General features: G+C 39.3%; 1 protein-coding gene across 1 annotated transcript in view; it reads left to right on the top strand.

Moving 5' to 3' along the window:
- The window catches only part of adam19a (ADAM metallopeptidase domain 19a), a 202,218-nt gene that overhangs the window by 106,246 nt on the left and 71,468 nt on the right, over positions 1–24,504 (top strand). Inside the window, exon 4 of the mRNA XM_030431403.1 lies at positions 20,016–20,097. Coding sequence (XP_030287263.1) covers positions 20,016–20,097 — 82 coding nt within the window. The remainder of the gene's footprint in view (positions 1–20,015; positions 20,098–24,504) is intronic.

Below are 24,504 nucleotides of genomic sequence, written 5' to 3'. Positions count from 1 at the left end.
GGTCATCTGTCAAGTATACTTGTCAGGTCATCCCTAACTTTAATAGATGTGTTTGCTAGATTTGTTATACCAATGTTCTCTCCTTTTTGCCTCCATATGATATTTCCATAGCAGTGATAGCCCTGATGTATCCATCTTCGTTGTAGTGTATGTCAGTTACAGTGTAGCTATGGGAACTACTTCTACTTTCTTTAGTGCAAAACTATGAAAAACATCAGTTACCATATTCATCAGAACTGAGACCAAGTGCCATGAAATGGTCAATGGTTAAAGCTGTAGTCACATATTTCTAGGCATCTGACGTGATATGAGTTATGTTTAACAAGATAGCTAATTGCTAATGTACATTTGTGGCATACACAGATCAACAAAGTGTCTTACCCCTCAGCTGGCAAATCTTAAACTTTCTTCACCAGTTTGCTGCTTACACTGTCTGTCTGCTGTTTGGTGCTGGGCTGGTAGTGGACAGTAGGTTCATCAAAGCTCTGTCATCCAAATCAAGTTGATAACAGTGAAGTTAAAACTAAAACAATGGGTTGAAAAGACTGAAAACTCTGTCGAGCTTAGTGGAACTGCAGGTGGCATCATAATCCTCTGTGTCTTTGTCGCTATTGGCAACACCTTTTACATCTCATACAGTCAATTGATCCATTTCAAATATAAGAATACAAAATTGTGTAGCTTTGATAAATAGTGTCTGTTGGTACAGTACACTCTCAAACCAATGCACAGTTAGAGTAGTCATTAACTTTCCTCTATGTCACTTGGCTCTTGTCTCTGACCGGTCATGTTCTTCATTGATTGAGTTAGGTTGTCTGCTATAGAGTGTAATCACAACCCCTCATCGGGCCCCAGATGCTAGCTCTGTTTTTCCAGATGATTCTCAGGACCAGGGAGGGCCTCATAATTACATTAACTGCAGCTCTGCTATTGATTTTTTTTTGTTTTTTTCCAGAGGCCATTAACCCAGCTTAACACTGTAATTACGATTAAAGTATTTATGTTCTCTGTACAGTGCACAATAAAAGGGCTAGCAGTGTTTTGATGTAGCTCTGGGAGACAACACCTGAAACCTGGCTGCTATCCTTTCTTTGTTGCCTTATCACCACTGTTCCCTCACCCAACAACGCTTAGCCCTGCCTACTGACGTGATGAATGTCCTCTCTCAGCCCTCCTGTAGTTCGGTCTTTTAGGCTCAGCACAATATGTTCAATTCAGACATGCACAATTGTTCAATTACCCTTTTTTGCCTTTCTGGTTTGGCCTTGTGGGCATTGAGTCATTTTCCTTTTGATAAGGATATTTGCATGCTGTCCTTTCAGTCCCCTATAGCAAAACACAATTAATGGTTGGCCAGAATTTAATTTAGGTCGCAGTAGGTAGGTTGTGTGTTGCTATAATCCATTATGATATGATTATACAAGCAGAAGAGCCTTTTATGGGAATCTGAATTTGTTCTGTTCTGTGGTTGCTGCAAACAGGAGAGGAGAACGGATAGGGCAACTGTTCACCTCCCTTCCCATTTTGTCAGATGTTTAACAGCCCATCTCAATGCTGCTTGTGTTGCGAATGCTCCCTGGGGCAGAGGGCAGGTAGCCAGTAAAGTGGACTGAAGGAGTTCAGTGTACACAGGCAGCAGGAGGAGTTATTTTTCAAACTAGTCTGGTCTGGGTATATGTGAGTAATGATAAATAAGAGGAGGGGAGAGGAAGGAAACTGACAAAGAGGCATGATTAATGACAGATGGCAACACTTATCATCTGAGAAAGTGTGTGAGCAACAGGAGAATATGTGCATCCACATTTTCATTCTATTTCTTTCATGTCTCTTTGTCAGTAGGGCAATGGGTCACCCTCCCCTCCCTGTTACTTACTGGGGTCTACTGCCAACTCTTGGCAGTAGTTCATTTGTAGACATAACTAACAGCTGGCTGAGCTCTCAGGCTTGTTGTGTTGTTTCAGCTGGCCAATAAATACTCTGTTTCTACAACAGAGCTGAAAGACATTGAGGCTGCAATCAGAGTGAAATATTAAATAGTGTACAAGCCTGGCTCTACATGCAAAGGAGCACATTACTAGTGAATTTCCCCATAGTTCAAGATTAGGTTTAATGGAAATAGAGTGAGCCCCACAAAAAAAAGGCTTTCTTTTTGTGGTTACACACTAAAACTGACCTGTGCGAACATTTTAATGACAAGAGGAGTCTTGTGCCGGTGCACATAATTACTGTAATATTTCAAAGTAAAGTTTAAAGTACTGTTACATTGTTATTGACCTCACAGTATGCATTTCCACAAACAGGAAGTCCTCCGTTATTTTGTCCTTAAACTCCATGTCTATACCAGAGGTGGAATAATCGTGATTACCTCCTGCATTCATTTTTAGCACATGTATGACAAGTTTATTAATATAAAGTACAATGTTATAGAGCGACAGAGCTAGAAGAAAACTTTAGATTTTCTTCTACAGCAGGCTGACCTACATCAGCTCTTATTGCATAGCTGTAATTAGATTAGTTGACCTGCACAGCTCTGGGCTCTGCTGGTCATGTAGCTGATAGAATATCCATGGCTACCTGTCACAATATGTTGGTAGTTCTATAGCATATGTATAACAATGGTACAATGATACCAAAAAAGAGAGTGCAGAAGAGTGGAAGAGTGAAAATGTGTGTTAAATGCTAGGTTTCGCTCAAAACTATTATAATAAAAGACGTAGTTTTATATGTCTTAAAGGGATAGTTAGTGTTTTTTGAAGTTGAGTCATATAAAGTATATATCTATAATCGATCTGTTCCCTACCGTATCACTGATCAGCGCAGCCTCAGTTTGGAGAAGCAGAGAGCCGCTCCAGCCCAGACACTCAGCTTTGTACTGTAGTGAACAGGGTCCAGAGAAAAAGCGAAATTTAACCACCTAAAACAAGGCTCACCTAAAAAAATCTATAACAGTTCAAGTGTACGTTGTATAGAGAAAATTCACACCGCTTTACATCGCCATCAGACCGCCCTTTCTTTTGGCACTACATTTTCTCAACCGTAGAACGAAACTTAACAGACAAAACTTAACAGACCGTAGAACCTCTGTATCCCTACGCGTTGGAGCAACTGGGCAACAGGTGATCTGCGAGCGACGAAATACAGTGCTAGGGCCCAGCTGCTGGACGAGAGGTTTACTTTCGATAAAAACAAAACTTGACAGACCGTAGAACCTCCATAGAACCTCCGTATCCCTACGCATTTGAATTAATGCGTAGGGATATGGAGGTTCTATGGTCTGTTAAGTTTTGTCTGTTAAGTTTCGTTCTACGAAACTGTAGTGCCAAAAGAAAGGCCGGTCGGACAGCAACATAAAGCGGTGTGAATTTTATCTATACAACGTACACTTGAACTGTTATAGATTTTTTTAGGTGAGCCTTGTTTTAGGTGGTTAAATTTCTGGACCCCGTTCACTGCAGTACAAAGCGGCGCCTCTGGGCTGGAGCGGCTCTCTCCTTCTCCAAACTGAGGCTGCACTGATCAGTGATTACAGTAGGAAACAGATCGACTATAGATATGTACTTTATATGACCCCACTTCAAAAAACACGAACTATCCCTTTAAAGTACTGTGGCATCATAGAAGTGGTTGTCTTCACTGTTAAATAATCACCATTTGCCGATGAAAATCTATCTGACACAACTCAGGGTGAAATATGCGTGGACGAGGTGAAGCTTAAAGTTTTATTCATGTAAATTTAGTTGCGTTCGTCAACGTCCTTCCTCACTCCCTGACTAATCACCTGGCATTTGCTTGGATGTTAGAGTGATTATCGACAAAATTATATTTACCCTTGAGTAAATTTACTGTTTCTGTCATTTGAACATTGTTGGAAACAGTGTGAATGGTGCTGCTGTTTGCATTCCATCTGCTACTAGTAATCAATGTTGGCATCTTTTAACCAAAACAAGGATATTTCCCTGACTTCCACCAAATGGTTTTAGTTTCCTTCCCAACTACACCTCAACCTTAGAGGTGGCAGATCAGAGTAATCTTGTTTGTGATGGCAGTGTCTTTCATATTAAAGTCCGTGTAAAGCAGCAATAAATTAGTGTTATGAGTTTGTCACACCACAGAAACATGTGTCATTGACCACTGAGACAAATTTGAAAGATTAAAAAAATCGCTAAGTATATAAGATCAGGTCTCAAAATCATGGAAAAACAAGCACTTCTCTCTGCTGTGAAGCGCTGGGGGCGTGTGTGACGTCAGTAAGAGGTGCTGAAACCACACCCACGTGCGGGAGGGGAGCCTCCTCCGTGTACTTACTTTCCATACTTCTTTCATACAGTTACTTTTCTGATAGTTACTTTATTACTTTATTAGCTCCCCAGTTACTCCATCTGCCCAATTTTTATCAGTTTTGAGGGATAATACCAGCTGTGGAGTAGCTTTAGTTATGAAATAACTGAATCATGTATGCTGCGCGCGCACAGAAAATGATAACTCACATATTGACTCTGAGCTAGCTGCTCCCGTCTCTCTCTGTATAAAAGCAACTAACGTCCGTGAAAAAAAAGGGCGCTCATTTCAGGTGTCCCTCGGTCCATGTTTTACATTACAAACAAACGTAAAACTCCAGTCTACATACAATTCCTTGTCATAGCTATATTGGCGCACATAAAATATTACCTGTGGATTATCATTGTGCTGTCAGATGGACTTCGCTCAGGGAATGAGGCCAAACCATGTCATGATTACATGCAATAACATTTGCTAACATTACATGAGCATGACAGGATGTAGATGTAAAATCACTTTCAGGATTTGCACCTTCAGCAAAATGCATTTAATTGCCCAAATGTACAATATTTATAACATGAGCACACACTTGCACTCTCTGGTGGGCACATAATGCCGGTGGCGGAGATGAGAGCACCTGTTGTCGGCGGGACGGAGAGGGTCCCAGGCGGGAAGTCCCTGACACACTGTCATCCTGAAAACATTAATATACATCACTTTGATTGGCAGTAACAAAACAACCCATTTGTCATTCCAGTTGGAGGATTTGTTGACATGAACAGGCACCATAAAATTATAGTTCTGCTCAACATTGAGGATGTGATGTATTAACTTCCTCTTCTACACAATTCAAGAAAAACAGAAGAGGGTCAGTAAAGGTGTTGCCAAAATAAATGACCTATTTGAAAAATTTGGAGGCGCACCTCATAAATCACTGAAGTGAAAAAAATACAGGGGAAACCAAAAGAGAATTCGTTTTTAACATAAGTGTGTAATTAAAAGACAGCTACTGTCAGAGCAGAAACATGCTGTACAAATCCTGTAGATCAGATATCCTGCGGATATCATGGACTTCATTACAAAAGAGCTACAAAAAACTATCGAGACCATTAATCAAAGCTCTCTCTGGGACATTTTAAACATCTAAATGATGAGAACTAGGATGATTATCGGAATAGTAGAATGGAGTTCAAACAGCCTCCCAGAGTGAAACAAGTTGAACATTAAAGAGAAAAAAAGGTTGAATAAACAGCATTACAAGACAGATGCATACATATAAGACAAGGCAGCATGAATCCCAAGAATAGTATATATGTAATCCCTCAATAACAGTTTTGTTTTGTAGAGCCCTAACTATCAGAATACAAATCTTTTTGGTACATTACTGTATTACAATACAGCTTGACTCTATTTGACACAAGAGTCTGGTCTTCAGAACTGCTTCAGGCTGCTGACAGATGGAAAGCAATGATTAAAGCAATTCATAACATAGAAAAGAACAAAATGCTGCTTTGAAGTAGATAATAAAAACACAAAAGCTTTAGTCAGAACAGAATTATAAATAAAGGATGCCGTCAGTGCACAACATAATTCAACTGTTACATGAATGAGTTGGCTGCAACAGCTCTGCAGTCATCTGCATCACCTGGGCTCACTGTGGGGAACCAAGAAAGAAATGACTTCCATATGCAGACAGCTTTGTCATTGTGTCCCCTACAAGGACTGCAACTGCCCTTTTTTGAACAAACTGCACAGATGAGTTATGAACAACAGACAATAACAGAATGAAAATGAAAATCTTTTTTAATGTTAATGAAGAAAGACTCATACACCATCTAACACATCCTCATACCTAAATGACTGAATAGATCAATTGTGATATAAGTCACCCAAGATGACTTGTATGCAACATGTATGCAACAGCGTACCACGCACAGGCGTACCAGGCAGTTTTTTTAGGTCTGGGCAACAAAACTACTTGGTTAAGTTCAAGAAAACATTGTGATTCGGGTTAAAATAACTGTGTTGCCTCTGTTACTTCAATTACATGCTGAACCTTTCAGTTACAAACTGAACCTCTGGTTCCACCCTGGACATGGAGAGCAGTCTCCTGTAGATGTCGCGTGTACAGAACAGACCAACAAAATCATTGAGGTTACAGATTTCATTGTTGGAATATCTGACAGAAGGAAATTATCTAAAATATCTGTGTAATAATGTGGATCCAGTAGGATGACTGAGCAGGCTATGGCATCGCCTAGTGATGCCCGAGCCACACAACCTACTCTCCATTGTGGTGACAGAAGAGAGCAATGATCCATCCAATTAGTACAGGGAGGGCCTTTGGCAGTGGTTTTGTCAGGTGATTAAGGAGTGTTATGTCCCGAGATTCCTTGTCAGGGTCGACCGCTTTTTTATAGGTTTGGGGATCAATAGTCCCTTTGGATATATTAGGGTGTTTTAATCTGCTTTAGCAAAGTCAAGCCATGATGACATGCTGTCATCCTGGTAAAGGAAAGTTACGTTTCTGCTCTACTGCACTCAACTCACAAGTTCAGACCCACTGTCATTACCAGCCATATTTTACTGTTTACTGATTGCTCAGCTGAATAATATCTGTGTTAAGTTTTTGTCTGCCTTGTCGAGGGTTCACAGCTAGCACAGACATTTCTGTAATAATAGCAGGACAGAGAGAGGGGTTAACAGTGTTAAAGTTCACAGACTTACAGCGTTTCTCTAGGTTTGTGGAAGGCTTAGATGCACATATTTGGTGGGGGGAAGGCCATCCTCTGCTAAGAAAATGTAACATTATAAAACATGCAATTTCACATTATTTTGGACCATTATTTCCATATAAGTGAAGAAAAAGTTGAAAAAGGTAGAGCAGATAATAGATTATTGAGACCCTAAAAGCTTAAAGATAAAACCTGCTAAAGACGTCCACTGGGATCCTACAAAAACAAGTAGATGTTTTTGTGCTGGATCAATGTAAAATAAATAAGGAGATTTTTGATGCCCTCTATGTCGATTTTACATTAATTGAGCTGGGCACTACACCCTGAGCCTTATGATGGTTTACTTTCTTATGCATGCACTACTACTATTGTTTGTATACTCAAAAACTAATTTTTGTTTCACTTTGTTACCATGGGGAAGGACTTCTTGCTCTGTAGCTTTTGATCCTGCAGTCTTTATCAACATTTGTATTCATTTTGTCTTTATTTCAGCAGTGCTCATTTAACTTTATCATTTAGACAAGCTATCTGACACTAATAGCTTTGTCAGTGTTACCAGAGTTCTGACCAAGGCACTGCAGGGTGACTTATAATACATAAAGTCTGATAGGATGATCTAATGGGCTTTGAAATAAGTTTTTTATTAAGAAAAAAATATTTTTAAAATATGGCTACTTCTAAGCCTATTTTTCAAAACCATTGCTTTACTTCTTCCTTCCCCACAATCCCTAAGGCCCAAACAAAAGACACAGCAGGAAAAGACAAACTGTCCTCTCCCCACAACTGTAATCTGCAGCTCCAAAACACACCATAAAATCGTGTCAGCCGTCATCATGACTTAAATATTTCTGAAACCTCGGCTGCCTCGAAAACTACAAGATGACTTCTTAACTGAAGAAGGGACAAAACACTCAACTGAAAGATAAACCGGGAAGAGCTAGAGAAGGTGCGACTGCATTCCTCCCGAAGCTCTTGTCCAGCAGTGGCTGTTCAAAGTGTACCTGTTCAGATCGGGCCGATTGCTTGGCTGCAGGTATTGCTCCTTACAGCTTTTTCACATCGTCGACCTGCAGCAGTTCCAGTCCAAAAATTCCAGACATGCATGAGTTTCAGACAAAGATATACTTGCCTTCAGCTATGCGTTTTTCATGCACATGGTAGCTGCCTTGCTTATCCTGTGTCTGGAGAATTATTTGTTTGTCCACTAGGCATCAGACACCTGAGCTGGCGAAGCGATTTTACTAAAACTAAAATTCAAAATGTAAAAACAAAATGCTGAAGTGACAATTCAAATGTGTGTTTTTTTGTTTGGGCAAAATGGCACCTAACATAAGCAAATCTGGCCCTTTGCCCTTATTGATACCTTAATTTACCAGCTACCAGTGTAATTCCATGGATTGCAATGTCAGTGTATCTGTCAGTCAGTGTAAAACTTAATCCAGATTCAAATATATGAACAATTAGATTCTGTTGTCTTTGGACATAATACTTCATTACAGAGTTTAGGGAAACGTCTTTTTAGCTCAAGCTAGTAACTCTGTAAATGTACTGTTGGTCTCATCACATCCTGCTATCTAAAATGAATATTTTCTTCAGAGAATTTCAATCTTTTTGAGATCAAAAGTAATCCTTGGATCTCTTCAGATGTATTTTCTGTGGAATAGAATGTATTACTTTTCCTCGGTAGACTTGTGTTCAGTCTTGATCGGCTGTATTGAAACCCACACTGGGTCTGTTTGTTGCTGTGCAAAATAAGAGCATGCAGTTAATAACCCTTGAGAGACTGGGGTTTACAGTAATTTAAATAATAGCTAACACTTATGTAAACGGTCCCAAAGCAGGTCTGCAGTTGCCTCTTGTAATTATGGAAAGTAGGAACACATGAAAACATATTTTTTCTTCGAAATAATCAGTCCAATAGGTGATTTTCCAGTTGCACTCACAAAATAAGATCATCTAAATTAAAAGGTAGGACACAGTTTCACCTTTGTCTCAGTTTTACATTGCAGGTTACTTGACAGGGCTTGTGGTTGACCTCATCCTCCAGTTCTGGTTTCTCCGCATTAAGGCAGATTGAAATGACACCAGCAACTCAACTGCAAGTGTCTGTTAGTGACTAGGAGAAGGAACAATACCCTTCAGCCTTTCAGTTCTCACTTCCTTTATGCATTAGCAGCATGATTTCATAGTTTACTGGCAGTATCAGTTCCCGGATAAGACTTCTGATTCTTTGACTTTCTGTACCTTACAGGAAGACTCCAGGAAGTCACTGCACTCAGCAGTTTTTTTTTTTTACCAGAAATAGTTTGATCACTTACCCCCCCTTGAAACCACAAACACATTTTTATGGTCATCGTACAGTTTTAGCTTTACATGTGTGCCAAGTTGTAAAGTAGATGTGTATCATCTACAGAGCATCAGTGACATCAGTGAAGTGAGATGTGTGCACAGAGCCCAAAGATACTAAAAGACAACTCCCACCCAGCCCCCATCTGTTCAGTATCTGTAGAAGTATCTGCTGCTGTACCTCCAGACTACAGAGCAGCTTCATTCCTCAGACTGTGAGACTCGTCAATTCCTCCTCAACACTCCACAAACCTTAAAAAAACTGGAAAGACCCAGCTGTTTTCCCCTGCCTCCAGTCAGCTAAATGTGCAGGTATTCATATTCAAGGATTGGTGGATGATGGATGACATAAAACTCACAGATTCTACTGCAGTCCATTCCATTTTAGGGTCAGAGTAATTTTTATAAGCTTGAAGTGACTACAAGGAACTTTTTAGTGTTTATGCAGCAGTCTCTTCATTGCTCTGATGATTATAAATGACCTGCAACAGCAGACACAACCATCAGCAAAAAGACTGCTATTTTTATATAGTCATTAATAATGTCTGTGCTCGGGTCCGATCACATATATCACATATAAATTCACTATGTTTTCACAATCCATCCCTCTCTGTCATCTTTACAACAGCAGGCGCTGGTGTCGTACAGCTTTAGTCAAAAGTGGCCGCTAGAATCGTCAAAAAACGGCAATTTCCCCGTAGTTATTTTAAGCAAAAAAACTATTGTCAAAAATTATAAAACATTGCCAGGAAAGAATATCATAAAAATATCAAAATAAACCAGAGTGGGGCTTCAAAAAATTGCCCATATGGAACTATTGACAGGAGCACCGTTTTCTGCAACATTAAAAGCAAGGATTTTTTTTTTAACCATCAGAGAACTACAAGCCTGAAATATCACCTCCTTTTAAAGTTCAGAATGACCGTTTAATCATTGATTCACTTATCTTATTGAAATATTTAAAATGCTTAAGGCAAATATGGTATGGTACATGATTAGAATTAATGAATCACATAGCTTGTAATTAGTTACATACATTTCTTTTTAATCATTGACAGCTCTAATAAGAATATTGTGTTTGATTGCAGCATAAAGCATTGCAAAACACATGACTTTTTGGGCCCAATTTTTGCAGAGGCACAACAACTAGCACGAAAAGCACTCCAAAGGTTTGGTATTTTCCTGACATTGAACTTCCTGTATTGTATTTTGGTGCCCAGTGCAGAAGGCACAGTGCACTCATGAAGGTTCAATCAGATGAGGCGGCACAAAGCAAGTCATGTTATTTTTGTAGAAGATGTGCCTTCAGCGTTGGGAAAATGTATAGTAAATGTTGACATCAGTACGTTAGCCGATATTTTTAAATGCATAGAATATATACAATGACACAACAGTTATGCAGTAATCCTTCAATCGTGATTATAAGACACTTGATAAAGACATGTACGTAATGGAGGCAGGAAATTCTACAGTTAAGATTCCACTTTATTGTCTGAAATGACATCAGTGCACTGAAAACAGTCAACTTCACTGGGATTTTAATAATTAGGTATTATCCCAAGCCTCTTTTTAGTATTTTTGCGTTGGCTCAGAGTTTCAGGATAATGACATGAGTGATGTGTGGCTATTTGTCAATCATGACACCCTTCTCACTGTATTCACCTCTGCTGAGGCCCTTTGTACTTTCTCCTTGAATGTCAGTGGTGTCACTGTATCCCTGACCCTGACCCTGACACTGAGATTATATTCTCAAAATGTCTGTAAGATTTGTTACCCACCTGTACTGTTAACCTTTTGATTTTACCATTGTATTTCACCTTAAAAAATATTTACCTTGCCTTGTTTGGTGTCATTATTTTCAGTACAACTTCACATGTATGACTATACAGTTTTTGTTTCATTTAGACATACTGTATTACACAATGGACCTAAAATCACAAAAAAACACAAAATCAGAGTAGGAAAAAGTTAGATTTTTTACTGTGAAAACCACAAATATGTTTAATAAACCATTGTAATTAGTTATAATGCAAATATAAATTGTAGTTTGCTAAATTTGTGCACAAGTTTTTGAAATTTACAGTTACATATGTAAATATTTACATTTAAATGCAGGCAATGCCTCAGCTCCTTCCAGCTGCACTGCCTGCTCCACATTCAGCATCTCCTCGTTGTTTTGACTCACAACACAAAAAAACGACTACACTACACACTAAACATACTACACCAAACGCTGCATAACACACTAACTATACACTCCAAACACGCTATATGTCACAAATCTCTCAACTCTCAAAACTCGCTATCTCTATCACCGTCACTGCTGCTGTCACTCTTTCTCCGCCGTCCCTCCCAAAACTCCCCCCGTTCCTCAGCAACCAAATCACGTGTTTTGCCATATAATTTTGTGATCGGTTGGTGTGGTGCCTTTTTCCACCAATAGGATACCAATGTGTTTTTTTGCTTGCAAACACTTCCTGCATGCGGACACTTTCGTGACAAAAGCCCGTTTTTACTGTTTCTTCCTGCACCAGACACAAAGCAAACGTGACTCCGGTTACGGTAAATCCGGTTTTGGACTACACACGAACATCCACAGATTCCGATTCCAGTTTGTTGTCCTTGCGTATCCAGATCTCCTCAGACCGGAACAGACTCGGTCCGGACTCGTTCAGTCTCATTAATCCACAACAGTAAGTTTAGATGCACAGAACGGGACCGAATCGCCGGCAAAATCCAGGTCCAGCTCACGCCGCTGCAGGTATAAATCCGCTTCTTTCTTAAGGTTTGTCGTGGAGGTGGGCTCTGCAGTGATTGGCTCTGATGCGCACGTGGCCATGGTGGCTATGGTTGACAATGCTAGTGGAATTCGTAAAGCATTTATTAAATGATTTATTAACACTATCATTTTAGTCCAAACTAATCCGAAGTTAAACTTAAACCACGCATCAGCCATGTTGAAAATCTCAGGTCAGTCTGATCCTGATCTGCAGAGATATTTGAGGCACACACACACAGACAAACAGACAGAGATTTCTTGCTTTTATGGAGATATGGCTCCTTTGTGTAAGTTGACCTTAGATATGTAGCCCTCTAAGCCAACTCTTCACTACTATGTCTATGTTTTTTTTGGTTGAAAATGTTGCCTGGACTGTGAAACATCTAGTGATGTTTTTGCATTAAGTTTTGAATGTCTATTGTTGTACTTCAGTATTTAGGCTAAAGAAAAATCCTCAAACAATATCCTCAATTTGAATAAAGTGATTAACCGGATTAAATGGAGCACCCAGCAAATGCAGATCCATATTATGAACTCTTTGTGTAACGACTGAAGATAGAAATAGAAATAGATATTTTTCATTGTGTGTGTATGGTGATATAAGACCTGCTGCTAGATCACCAAGTCAAAGGTGAGTGATTCTGTTAAGTCTACTTGCCATGTGGTCAGATACTGACACTGCGCAGCATTCGAATGTTGATTTAGAATTCCATTGTTAATGTTATGAATTTGGACTACTCACTACAGCCATAGCCCCTTGGATATCACCATGGAAGCTATAAGACAGATATATAAGATCTTTGTCCTTTTAATTAATCGCTCTATCCTTTTAATTTCGTCTCTCTAGCCATTCTCTAGGCAGCTACAAAGAATACCAGTGTGTAAACACATAAACCGTCTTAGGATTCAATAAGTTTGTCTCCCTGGTTTCTGGCTATAAAAGGCTAAATTTCAGCATGTATTCTCTCCTGAACAAAGCAAATTGTCTGGCTAAAGCTAAACTTTGTTATGTCTTATTACTTAACAAAAGCATGACTTTATTGTTGGTAACCCTCCAGACAGCTTCAGTTAAGAGCATATACACCTCAAGCTCTTACTGTATTTAATGCTGAGCTTTATTCAGTTCAATACAATAATGAAGAGCTGCTCTTCGATGGAGCCATTCACTGACTTTGGTATTCCCTGTTTTCTTGTATGTCTCAGCAGCCCATGGGCATGACTGTTTAATAAGACCTTCTCCAACAGAAGAATGGTTTAGTCATCAACTATTAGTTATGTTCATGTGATGTGTTTATTTAGACTGCTATTCTAGTCAAGGGACTTACTGCTGGATGGGTTTATTTACCCCACTGGCCTCAGTTTTGCACATGAAGGGCTCCATGGTTTGGGTATGTCACTTATGTATTTTATGTTAAGAAATGTACCTAAGTCAATTTTCTTCAGCAACATATCTCAAAAACAAATCAAGTCTGGTTTTATTGGTTTGCATTTGTGTTTTTCAACCATTTGGTCTGTAAAACAAACAGCCACCAGCGGAGCTGATACCGCGGATGTGAGCTGTAATATCCCCAGTAACCCTCTTCTGCTGTCACAGATGCAGTGTCTCCGGGCTAGTTAGGTAGAGAGGACAGGCCAGGTGGTGGACCAGTTGCGGGGTAGCCCAGTGGCAGCTGCCCCTCAAAAACCTGGCCTGAGCTACAGCTCATAAAGCACCTTATAAGAACGGCAAGAAAACCAGACATAGCTAGAGCTACACAACAGTCTGAGTCAACATGAGGCAGTGCAACAGTCTGCCTTCCTTGCCAGTAGTTTCTATGATGCTTTTTTGGTGTGTTTGGACCCTTTTGTCATTGACAATTAGAGAAAACATACAATATGAGGACCACAGTTTGGGTTACAGGAAAAAATAATATATGTACATATATATATATATATATATATATATATATATATATATATATATATATATATATATAATATATATAGTATAGATAGGATAGAGATATATATATATATATATATATATATAGATATATATGTATGTTATATGTTGTATCTAGATGTATGATATTATCTGTCTGTATGTATTCGTATATATCTGTATGTCTGTTGTATGTTGTATTGTTATTGTTTGTTGTATCTGTGTATGTATTGTATGTCTTATGTATGTATATCTTGTATTATGTATGTATGTATGTATGTATGTCTATATCTATCTTTATGTATGTATCTATATATATTATATATCTATATCTCTATATATATATATATATTAATATTATTATATATATATATATATATATATATATTTGGGCTGTTTTCAGACATTAAACCCTAACTCTATTATAGCTGATTTGTCAAACCCTAACACTAGATGGCCTGTAGTTATGTTTCCTGTTGTAAAACAGTATAGTCATTGAAGGATCACACACAAATGGCTTTTGAAATCCATGTAAGGGATCTCTGCCGCAAGATCTGAGAGACAGCCTCCCTGTTGGTTTTATAGGTCTGACAGTAACATCCCTCCTTTCACTCAACATACATCTATTGCTTGTTTTGCTTCTCCTCTCCCCTCCCCTTGCGGTTTCTCCTATAGCTTGTTTAACCAGGATATAGGAGCTTTGCCAAACAATCAGAAGCCAAAGAGAAAACATCATAGGTATGAAAACATAGTCATCTACAGTACGTCCACACACAAACACACGGCTGTGTCCAGCAGTTTATCCTCTCGGCCTTCTCATTAGAGCATATTTTATCAGCACACCAAAGCCAAGCTGCCTGTCTGCTTTCCTTCTGCCTCGAAGAGAGCCCATTACTTTTATTCTTGGAAGTATCACAGTGGTTTGACCCCAGCTTACACTGTGTGGCTCTGTAGCTGATGCTCTGAGGGAGAGAAAAAGGCTGGGTGTGTTTGTGTAATTATTCAGTATCAGGGCTGCTGATGAGTTGTTCCACATTCACTGGCACTTTTTTAATGAGCATTCATGGTAGACGATAGTGCTTTACGCAGTATGTGGCGGACTGAGGTCTGCACACTTCCTCCCTTATAGAGGTGGAGGTCTGTATCAAGCAGAGCAAATGAAGAAAAGTCAACCACAAGAATAATGAGAGTTTGGTGAACTTGGTGATGAAATCATCACATTTTCTGGAGAGTAGGGGTCAACTTGATACTAAATATAATTGGTCATTTTTCTGCCATTTATGTTGTGTTCATTCAAGCGATGTGACATTTCAAAATACACCAGAGCAGTAGCGTAACATCATGGTGATAGGCCCCGGTGCAAATATTTTTTGTGCCCCTATACACAAGCGCACGCTCGTGCGCACACGCACACACGCATGGACACACACGCACAGCCACTCGAGAGAACTGCTAATGTAGGGGTGGACTGGCCATCGGGAGTACCAGGATTTTTCCCGGTGGGCCGATCAACGGCCGTTTTTTATTTTATTTTTATTTATTTATTTGTTTATTTTTTTCTGCTGCGCCTAGACGTTTCTCTGTAGACCCAAGAGAGGGAGAGATTGGTGAAAAATCAAACTGAGCTTCAGCGTCTGTCCGAGGAGGACAGCAAAAGGACCAGGCTGCCTGGTGGAGGGAGGAAGAAGGCAAGCGAGGAGCTTGAGATAAACATGCAGGGATGAGTTATCAGCAAACGGGCACGCCACGAGAGAGTGTCCCGCAAAATGATCAGGGCAATGGAGAAACAAATGTACGCCACCGTGAGTGACAGCAGAGATGAGGAGTTTGCAGCGGGTGCTCGTCGGCTGAATCGTTTCTTTCGCCGCAACAACTTCACTTGCAGAAGGATGCCAGAGAATTCACAGAGAAGCTGGCGAAGTTTGTGACGTTTTCATCCCGGATTTTCGAGAGGAAGGAATTAAACGCCTGTCCCAAATAAAGGCCTGGTCTGTTAAGTGATTGAAACAAATAAACGCCCCAACTATTATTTGGTATTTTAAGGTATGATAACTCTCCCAGCCCGGGGAGAGAGACATGCATCGGCTCGGCCCACAGTGCTCAGCTGCAGACACATCAGAGAGGTGACGAGACGTGACTCATCATGACTGACAGGCATCAAGGCCACTCAGCGTTACCTTACCGACACGCCCCCAGCTATTTCATTCACAAAAACAGGGCCTGTGGCAATTCTGTACACCAACTTATGCCTAGTTAAAGATGTTATATCTCGAGCTGAATCATAAACAAATGCTCCTATTTTCCTCCTGGATTTTTTGAAGCGCCCCCAAACGCAGCACTGCCGCTGCCTCCGCCCTCAACCTGTGGTAAAGCGTCTTTACAACACGTGATTCAGTGGCGGAAGCCCGCCTGCAGTTAAGTGTATGGAAGGAGTGAGTGAGAAGCCGTTCACTTATTTCCGCCTCGCCTGCTAGATGAGCAACTGGACAGCCGCTCTCTAGCTGTATGGTTGTGTTAGCTTGTTGTTGTAGCCACAATCTAGGAACAGTCGCTACTTTCAAATTAAAAGTCCCCCGCTAAGAACCCAGCTCTAAACTCCAATGGGGTGTAATGTAAAGCTCTTATTTTGAAGACAAATTCGTTGTCAACTGCTCACAGCCCAACGTCGGGCTTCACGGCACGTCACATGTTTACCTCTACCTCTGAGGCGGCTTTTGGAAAAGGAAGAAAATTATGCCTCCGTTTTAGAAAGCCGATCACAGCAGCTATCACATATCACCTAGCTTAAGATATGGCCCCAATAAACACTGTACAACATGAGGTATAAAAGGATGCCCTCTCATCTTGGGAGACTAATTTATTTATTTTTTTATTTGTGTAAAAATAATTTCTCATCCAATGATAGAACTTGAAATGAACAAAAAAACATTGCTTTGGCAGAGGCATAGTAGTATCTGCCATACTATCATGTTTTTTTTTTGGTTTTGTTCAAGTTCATCAGTGCAATAAACATTTTGTGAAAAAAATCGTGCCAGTGAGTCGTGATCTCAATTCTAAGCAAAAAAATCGTGATTCACATTTTTTCCAGAATCGTGCAGCCCTAGTCTTCACCATCAACACTGATTTAGAGTACCTGACCTGATAGACCTTGGCCTCAGTATGAACATTTACACTGCAACCACAGACACTGATATACCGATTACAGAATATTAACTGTACATAAATGCAGCACTAGAGAATCTTTCAATACCGTGGCTTCTGTTTACTATTTTATTGCTGAGGCTGACACATTTTTGCCAGCAAGTGGCTTGATGTTACTGCTTTGCACACCTATTTGCAATGCAAAGTTAAACTGCATCGGCAATACGAAGTGTTAATTTAAAAGAAACATAAACACTGTAGACCCCAACCTGAAGTATGCAGATGAGCACTGGCCTAAGCTTAGCCTGACAGCTTCTATCAATTTTCAAGATTCAACATTAATTAAATTGTCATCATGCAATATTATGAAGTAATAAAGTAAGAACAAAAAACTATTTATGATGAAGTGTTGCTGATGAGTTGAGGAGTCTCACAGTCTGAGGAATAAATCCGCTCTGTAGTCTTGTGGTACAGCAGCAGATACTTCTGTATCTGTTGTCAGGTGGCAGCAGAGTGGACAGACTGTGGCTTGGTGGGTGTTGTTTTTTAGTATCTTTGAAGTCCCTCAACCCAGGGTTGCTGAAGCTAGGGACCTTTTATGTGATTGCACATACTAATCAGTGTCTGCTGTGGTTCTCCAGGTCCATGAAAGATGATTTATCATATGCTGTGGGCGGTCACTCTGGAGGAAAATTTCACCAGTGTTTGCTAACCTTCAAGGTTTTCACAGTTAATCTCACCCTTTGCTGGGTTTTAATTAAGCCATAGGAGATATTTGACTGTGATCTTAGTCTCTCCACCACCCTTCCAGCTAGAAAACAGTCACCTGCCATGAAAAGCAATCAGCTTTTTCTCCTTTCTCCCTTTGATGAAAATGCTCTGTAAATACTCTCCTGAATTAGATGGAGTCGGATTTCACACACTGCTGTCTATGCACCAGCTTCAATCGAATTAACTTTAGGGGACTGCCGCGTAAGACAGTCTTTTTATATTGCAGAGCAAATTGTCTGCAGTAAAATGGGTGAGAAAGCTGGATTATGTTCCATTACGATCTCCCTCAATGAATAATACAATAGGGCCCCCGGGACCAAATGGAGATTGGGCTCATCTTTTCATGTCCGTCTTCCATTTGCCCATTTCTGCTCATGGATCTGTTGCCAGAATGCATCTCCTGCCTGGTCAGTAATTCAGCCACAGACAGGCAGAATAGGCAAGAAGTCCTCATGGTACCACTGATACATCTGTAACACTCAAGCGTTCGTCCAGGGACATCTTAGCATTTGACAACCGACTCCTTCATCACCAGACATGACAAATGTCACCTTTTTCTCACCTGTTTTCCTCTTCCAGGCTAAAATCGAGGCAATGCATTTTTGTTGTAAGGTGACCTTTAAGACAAAATTCAAACAATAATCTCCTTTCTTTTTTTTTCTGGCCCTTTGCAAGTCGTCTGTCAGCTAAGCAGCAACAAAAATGCAGAAAAAAATAAAGTTTGCACCAGATAAGAATTTGCATGAGATAAGTAACTATGTAATGAATCACATTTTATACAAGCACGGTGAAGGCACTGGGATATTTTTCTTCCTTCTGTCTCTTTCTGTTATCAATGCCCAACTCCATCAACATGAAAGACTGCGGTCCTGCTGATCCAACATTTCATTTTGAGGAGATTATGCTTTTTGCAATCAGCCTTGGCAATATCAAGAAATCATACAGGGATGTCAGCAAGCAAAGAAAGAAGTTATGAATATCATTGAAGCTTTGTCTGACTTTGCATTTTCTTCAAAGCAGAGCTTCAGTAGTAGGCGAGTGTAGAATGAGATAGAATGAGGTCTCACACATCAGGCAAATGCTGTCATTACGCTGAGCTTTCATGGTAATGGTGAATGAGCTCACCGGTTTCTGTCCGACATATTTTAAGAGGTTGTGTGTTGTCTGTTTAGTGTACTTGTACTTATTATCACCATACATAATTTAGCGAGAGCCAATGGGGAGAGGAAAGTTTACCATTTTGTGTCATATTTTGATTGTGCAAGCGCGACAACAAGCTGCAGCAAGCACAGAAGCGCTAGATGGAGAAGAATATAGATCGGAAGGTGTAGTGATTAACACACTCTCAGCCTGTCTCATCACTCTTGCAGCTCAGCCATTTTAGAGGAGAGCATTAAGGCAATAATAACCACAAATCTACATCCAGAGGTGGATTTTTAACAGTGATAGTTTGACCAGATGTTGTGCGTATAAAGCCATCGTCCAATGATTTCCGTTGGCACTCTCACAAGGAAGAAGCTCAGTAAATGTCCTTTGTTTACTAGGCAACTGCCCAGTCAGCTGCTGTCAATCACAAACTATCTAATGACATTAGCCAATGTCATCAGCTAATATCATTAGCTGACTAAAGAAGAAAAAAAAAAAAACTGCCTCTGTGTCATGGCACTCCCTGTTTGATGCCATTTAACAGCATCTGATTATAAAACAAGCCTGAGCAGGAACAATTACTGCCAACTTGGCCTTTATTTTCTCTATTTGGTTTCGGTGGATATGATAGTGCTTTCACCCAACTGGACAGCAAAATCAAAATGGATAAACACAGGGTTCCCAGAGTGTTAAATGGTCAATGAAAGAGAATCAGAAAAAGGAAACTTAAACTTGCCAACGACTTGTTATATGTGGTTCTAGCCCCACACAAATTTTCAATGTTCTGTGCTATTGTTTATCTGCTGCTGCGATCTTAATTACACAATGATCATTAAAGTTCAACCTTATCTAATCACCTGCCAACAATTTTCTCTTCTCTTCTCTTTTTCTCTCCCAGGGAGCTTTTAGGTCCAGATTTTACCGAGACCTACTACACAGAAGATGATCTGCCAGTGACTGTGACCAATAGCAATTACACTGTAAGTATGGGAACAGCAGGTTATAAATAAGGCTGTAGAAAGCTTCAGTCATTTCTTAATCCTAAACCAGTGTCTTAATTGTAAAATATACTAAAATATACTAAACTATACCTTACTTAAACCACTTACACACTTGCCATCTCTTTAACAAAGCATGAGAGTGTTTCATGCAGCCATTTCAGTATGGTATTTGCATCAGCTCGCAGGCTTAAAACCTTTCATATGTATATGCATGTATGTGATTTGGCATTTCATGTGAAATTTAAGGACGTTATTAAGGACTGTTTACACCTGTTCATCAGTTAGGATGTACATTTTGAATAATCCCTTCAAGACACATTATTGCAGCAAAAACATTTTAAAAAATAAAATGCATCATTAACATTTTCTGATATATATTTTTTTTTCTTCACAAAACGCAATGCTGAAATGAAAATGACCACAAAAAACTCGAAAATTGAACTTCAATATGAACAGGCAATGATTCTTTTTTTTGTAGAAAATGAAGTTTTGAGGTAAAATTGATTTTATTTTCATTTTCATTGAAAATCAGGGAATTCACATAAAAAATCAATATAACTGTCATGATTACATTGTCTTACAGTGTATTTAAAAATACAATAATGTATATAAAAAGTAATTTTCACATCAATTTCTTAACAGCACATCAACACCCTTGCATTGACTAAAATTAAAGCATAATATCTAATAAAGCATTAGATATTATTTAAACGCCAGTAAAATGTGCTTTGCCACAAGGAATGGGGAAATGGAATTTAGTCCAACAACTCCTTGTAGAGATCAGCAATGTCAGTCCATGTTGTTGCTACAGATAGGAAAAGTCAAGTCACGTTTTCATTCATTCTGTGAAGGTGATGGATGTTTGAAAGGAGGAGAGGGAGAAATATGTTTCGCATTATTTTAGTCACATTCACACTTCTAGTGTGGTTCCCTTTATTTGAAAGTATAAAGAGTACGGTGTTGCCTGTTGCCTCTGGTTAGTTTCATGTTCATGCTGACTAATCACTATATAACCAAGAGCAGTATGGAGTCCAGAGAATCCTTTGTTGAAACACTTTCTGTAGAGAATCCCAAACTTAAGTACAGCTTAGTAGAAAAAATCAGAAAGTAAGAACATTCCCGCAGCTTATACTGTATTAAAATAACCCCAGAGTGCTTTGAATACTGGAGATTGAAGTCATACACTATAAAAAAATTATTTTGTCTTTAATCATTTTTCTTATGACCACACGGGGGATGTCATAGTGGTGCGAGGCCATTGCTTTAAGTGATGCATAAATTATGAAACACTTTATTAAAGCTGTCGGCCATGTGTCAGACAGGCTCTGTGTGGCCTTTTTGGAACCAGGGATTGTCAGCTACGATGAAAGCGTGATCAAGGAAATAGAAGTTTGATGAAAGACTGAGAACTGCTGACAGAGCCCAAACGAGCATCATGCTGGTAACCTTCAAATTCTAAAACATGCCCATACACACACCTGCACAGCACAACATTAAAAACAGCTTTTAATAGAAAAGACATGGCAAAAAACTGATACAGAAATGTATGTAAATTCATGTAAAACTGTTGTGACAGATGTGTGCAATACTACAGCTGAATACACTTTAATATACACACAGACAAATGTACTGTATCCATAAAAACACATTGACCTATTAAAATATGCACAGGCACACAGACATACACAATAACACATCATCTCAGTCATGGATACTACACACGCACACACACAGACACAGAGCAAAACGAGGCTGCCATCCTCTGAGCTCAGACATATAAAGCCAAATCTTCTGGCATAGCAGAAAGGGGAGCTTTTTTATTTTCCCCCCCAAAATAAAATAATACATATGTTAAAAAAAATCACGGTGGAAATCTAATTTTAAAAGATTTCAATATGGTAGATTTGCAGCACCTTATTCCCTGCTGTTTTGACATAAGGGTCCAAAGCCTTTAAGACTATTAGGTATGCAATGTGTGTGTCACATTTTGATGGTAAAATATATTTTTGCTCTTTTTCTTTGTCTCAAAGGATCTTCCTTTACTCACAAAACTCTTTACTTTAAATGTGGTGATATCTTCTGAATGTTTTAACCTCAAATCAGCATGAACACCAAAATACTTTTGAGGTCATTGTCTTGAGATTTAAAATTCAGAAGAATAAACTGTTGATGATTATGTCATTGGTCTTTCATCAACAGTATCATGATCCCCTTCATGCAGCACCCATTGATGTTACTTGATTTCCATCTTCAAGGCTCAAGTTATCAGGATCTTTGCAGACGTCGCGCATCTCAAGAGTTTTTGATGATTAGAGGTGGTTGAGCACCCTGATTGGCCCTTTGATCACTCCGACTGTAAAGTGCTACATCATAGGAGCCAAAATCATCAATTTGTAATCAGTAGACTATTGGCTGCTGTGCTGCCTAGCTATGCCAACTTATGCCTAGTTAAATGAATAGCTTCTTCAAACAAAGCAAAGTAGGTTAGAATTCAATGGTTAGTTTAGGTTTCAGGTCAGTTACACATGGCACCAACCCCTTGATTGGGCACTTCTCTGTGACCTGCCGCGTGCTATCAAGCAACCATATTGGATAAGCTGGACAATTCTGGAATGGAGACAATGGGCCTCATTCATGAACCGTTCTTACGAACAAATTTGTTCTTAAGTCCCACTTATGAAGATTGTGGCATTCATGAATTTTTTCTTATCTAGGATTTTTTCTTAGGCAAGAACAAATCCTACGAACACTCAGGAGTACTCTTACGCACATTTCAGGGCCGAAATGTTGGCATGGTTGTGTTTTCTTGTCGTGTATTTCAATAAAATGCAATATTACAGTGATAATTCTGTCATATTTATTCATTCATTTATTCATTTCATATTTTTGGTAATTTACAAAGAATTTAAATTCTAAAATAAATTAAATGTGCCAATGATTTAAGATAAATCAAGTAAATTGGAAACATGCCATCAATTAGTAACCCCCCCCACCATATTTATACGTGGCATTTCTCCATCCAAGGCCCGCAAAACAATGGCATATATATTGCTCCTGCGGCTTTCATCAATGTAAGAACACAGCTGCGAACAATTCTGAGGCTTAAGAACGTGTTGGTGAATATGACGTAGGGTTTTCTTAAGGAACCTCTTAAGAACAACTTAAGAAAGAATCTAAGAAGATTCTTAAGAAGATATTGGTGAATGAGGCCCAATGTTCCTACATGTCCTCAAACATATCTTTGGCATCTTCCTACTAATATCAGCTAATTAAATGTTTTAGCCCTGACTGTCAATTACTCAGACTCTAAAAGATGTGCAGCTGCATTTTTTGAAAAGGTTTTCACTGATTAAAAGCGCTCGTAGCTATTCAACAAGAGGCACAGTAGTTCGACAAATTTTATAGTGATTCATGTCAAGAGTTTGACAGGTAAACACATTTCTTTATTCTGCTGCAGCACAATGGAACAGTCTTGCCCGAGTCAAGTTGATTAAGTCATTTGTAGCTTGTTTTATTTTATGAAGAGAGCTTGGAACATCTAAACTTAGTCCCTCTGCCTTTGTACTTGTGTTATTTTTAGTATTACATGACCTAAACTGAAAACAGGTTGGGCTATAACTCACTGCTGTTGATGGATAGGTGGCGTGAGCTGCAAAACAAACAATGGGACAAGGCTTTAGATAAAAAATGAAACAAAGAGCACAATGTAGTCTCACATTGTGAGAGTTGCAGCAATATCCTCAAAAGGAAACATCAGTCTTACTAACAGTGCACGCGTTACAACATCTGCCTCAAGTTAAGATCAGTTTGCATGACGTGAACATTCTCAAGTTGATTTTGCTTGTATTGTGATTCATAGAGCCTGACCGTCTCACCTCACTAGCCTCCACACCACTGAGAATAAATTGAGGCTTTGCTCTGTGGTTAAGGTTTGTAGCAGAACACACTCTGTCCTTTCATCAGAATTTAAACTGATAAAAAGACAGTCTTCCCACACAGTATATGTTTCTTATTTTAGAAACGATTAATTTGCTGAGATAATTCATTAGTTGAAGTCAAACTGCAAACTGAGGATTTTATTTTGTACTCTTTGTTAAGTCTGAAGACCAAACATCAAAGAATGCCTTCAGTTCATTCCATTTCTCTGCAAGTCAGAGCAAACCAAAGCCGGTGCAAATACTTAAAGGTAGCCTCTTTGTTGGACATGGTCTCAAAGACTGAGACGTGTGTTGACAGCCTCTGTAGTTTGAATGTCCTCGAGAGTTATATACGTTAGAATAGCATGCACACATGTTCACTGTACCACCTGTCTGTGTATGTGACATGGCTTTTCTGCAAAGATAGCAGGTTATTTCCCACACAGTTCAAACAAGACTTGGCAGGGCC

Source organism: Sparus aurata, chromosome 10 (assembly GCF_900880675.1).
Source record: "Sparus aurata chromosome 10, fSpaAur1.1, whole genome shotgun sequence".
NCBI lineage: Eukaryota > Metazoa > Chordata > Actinopteri > Spariformes > Sparidae > Sparus > Sparus aurata.
The sequence above is the reverse complement of the archived record's forward strand: the minus strand, read 5'-3'. Positions and strand labels throughout refer to the sequence as shown.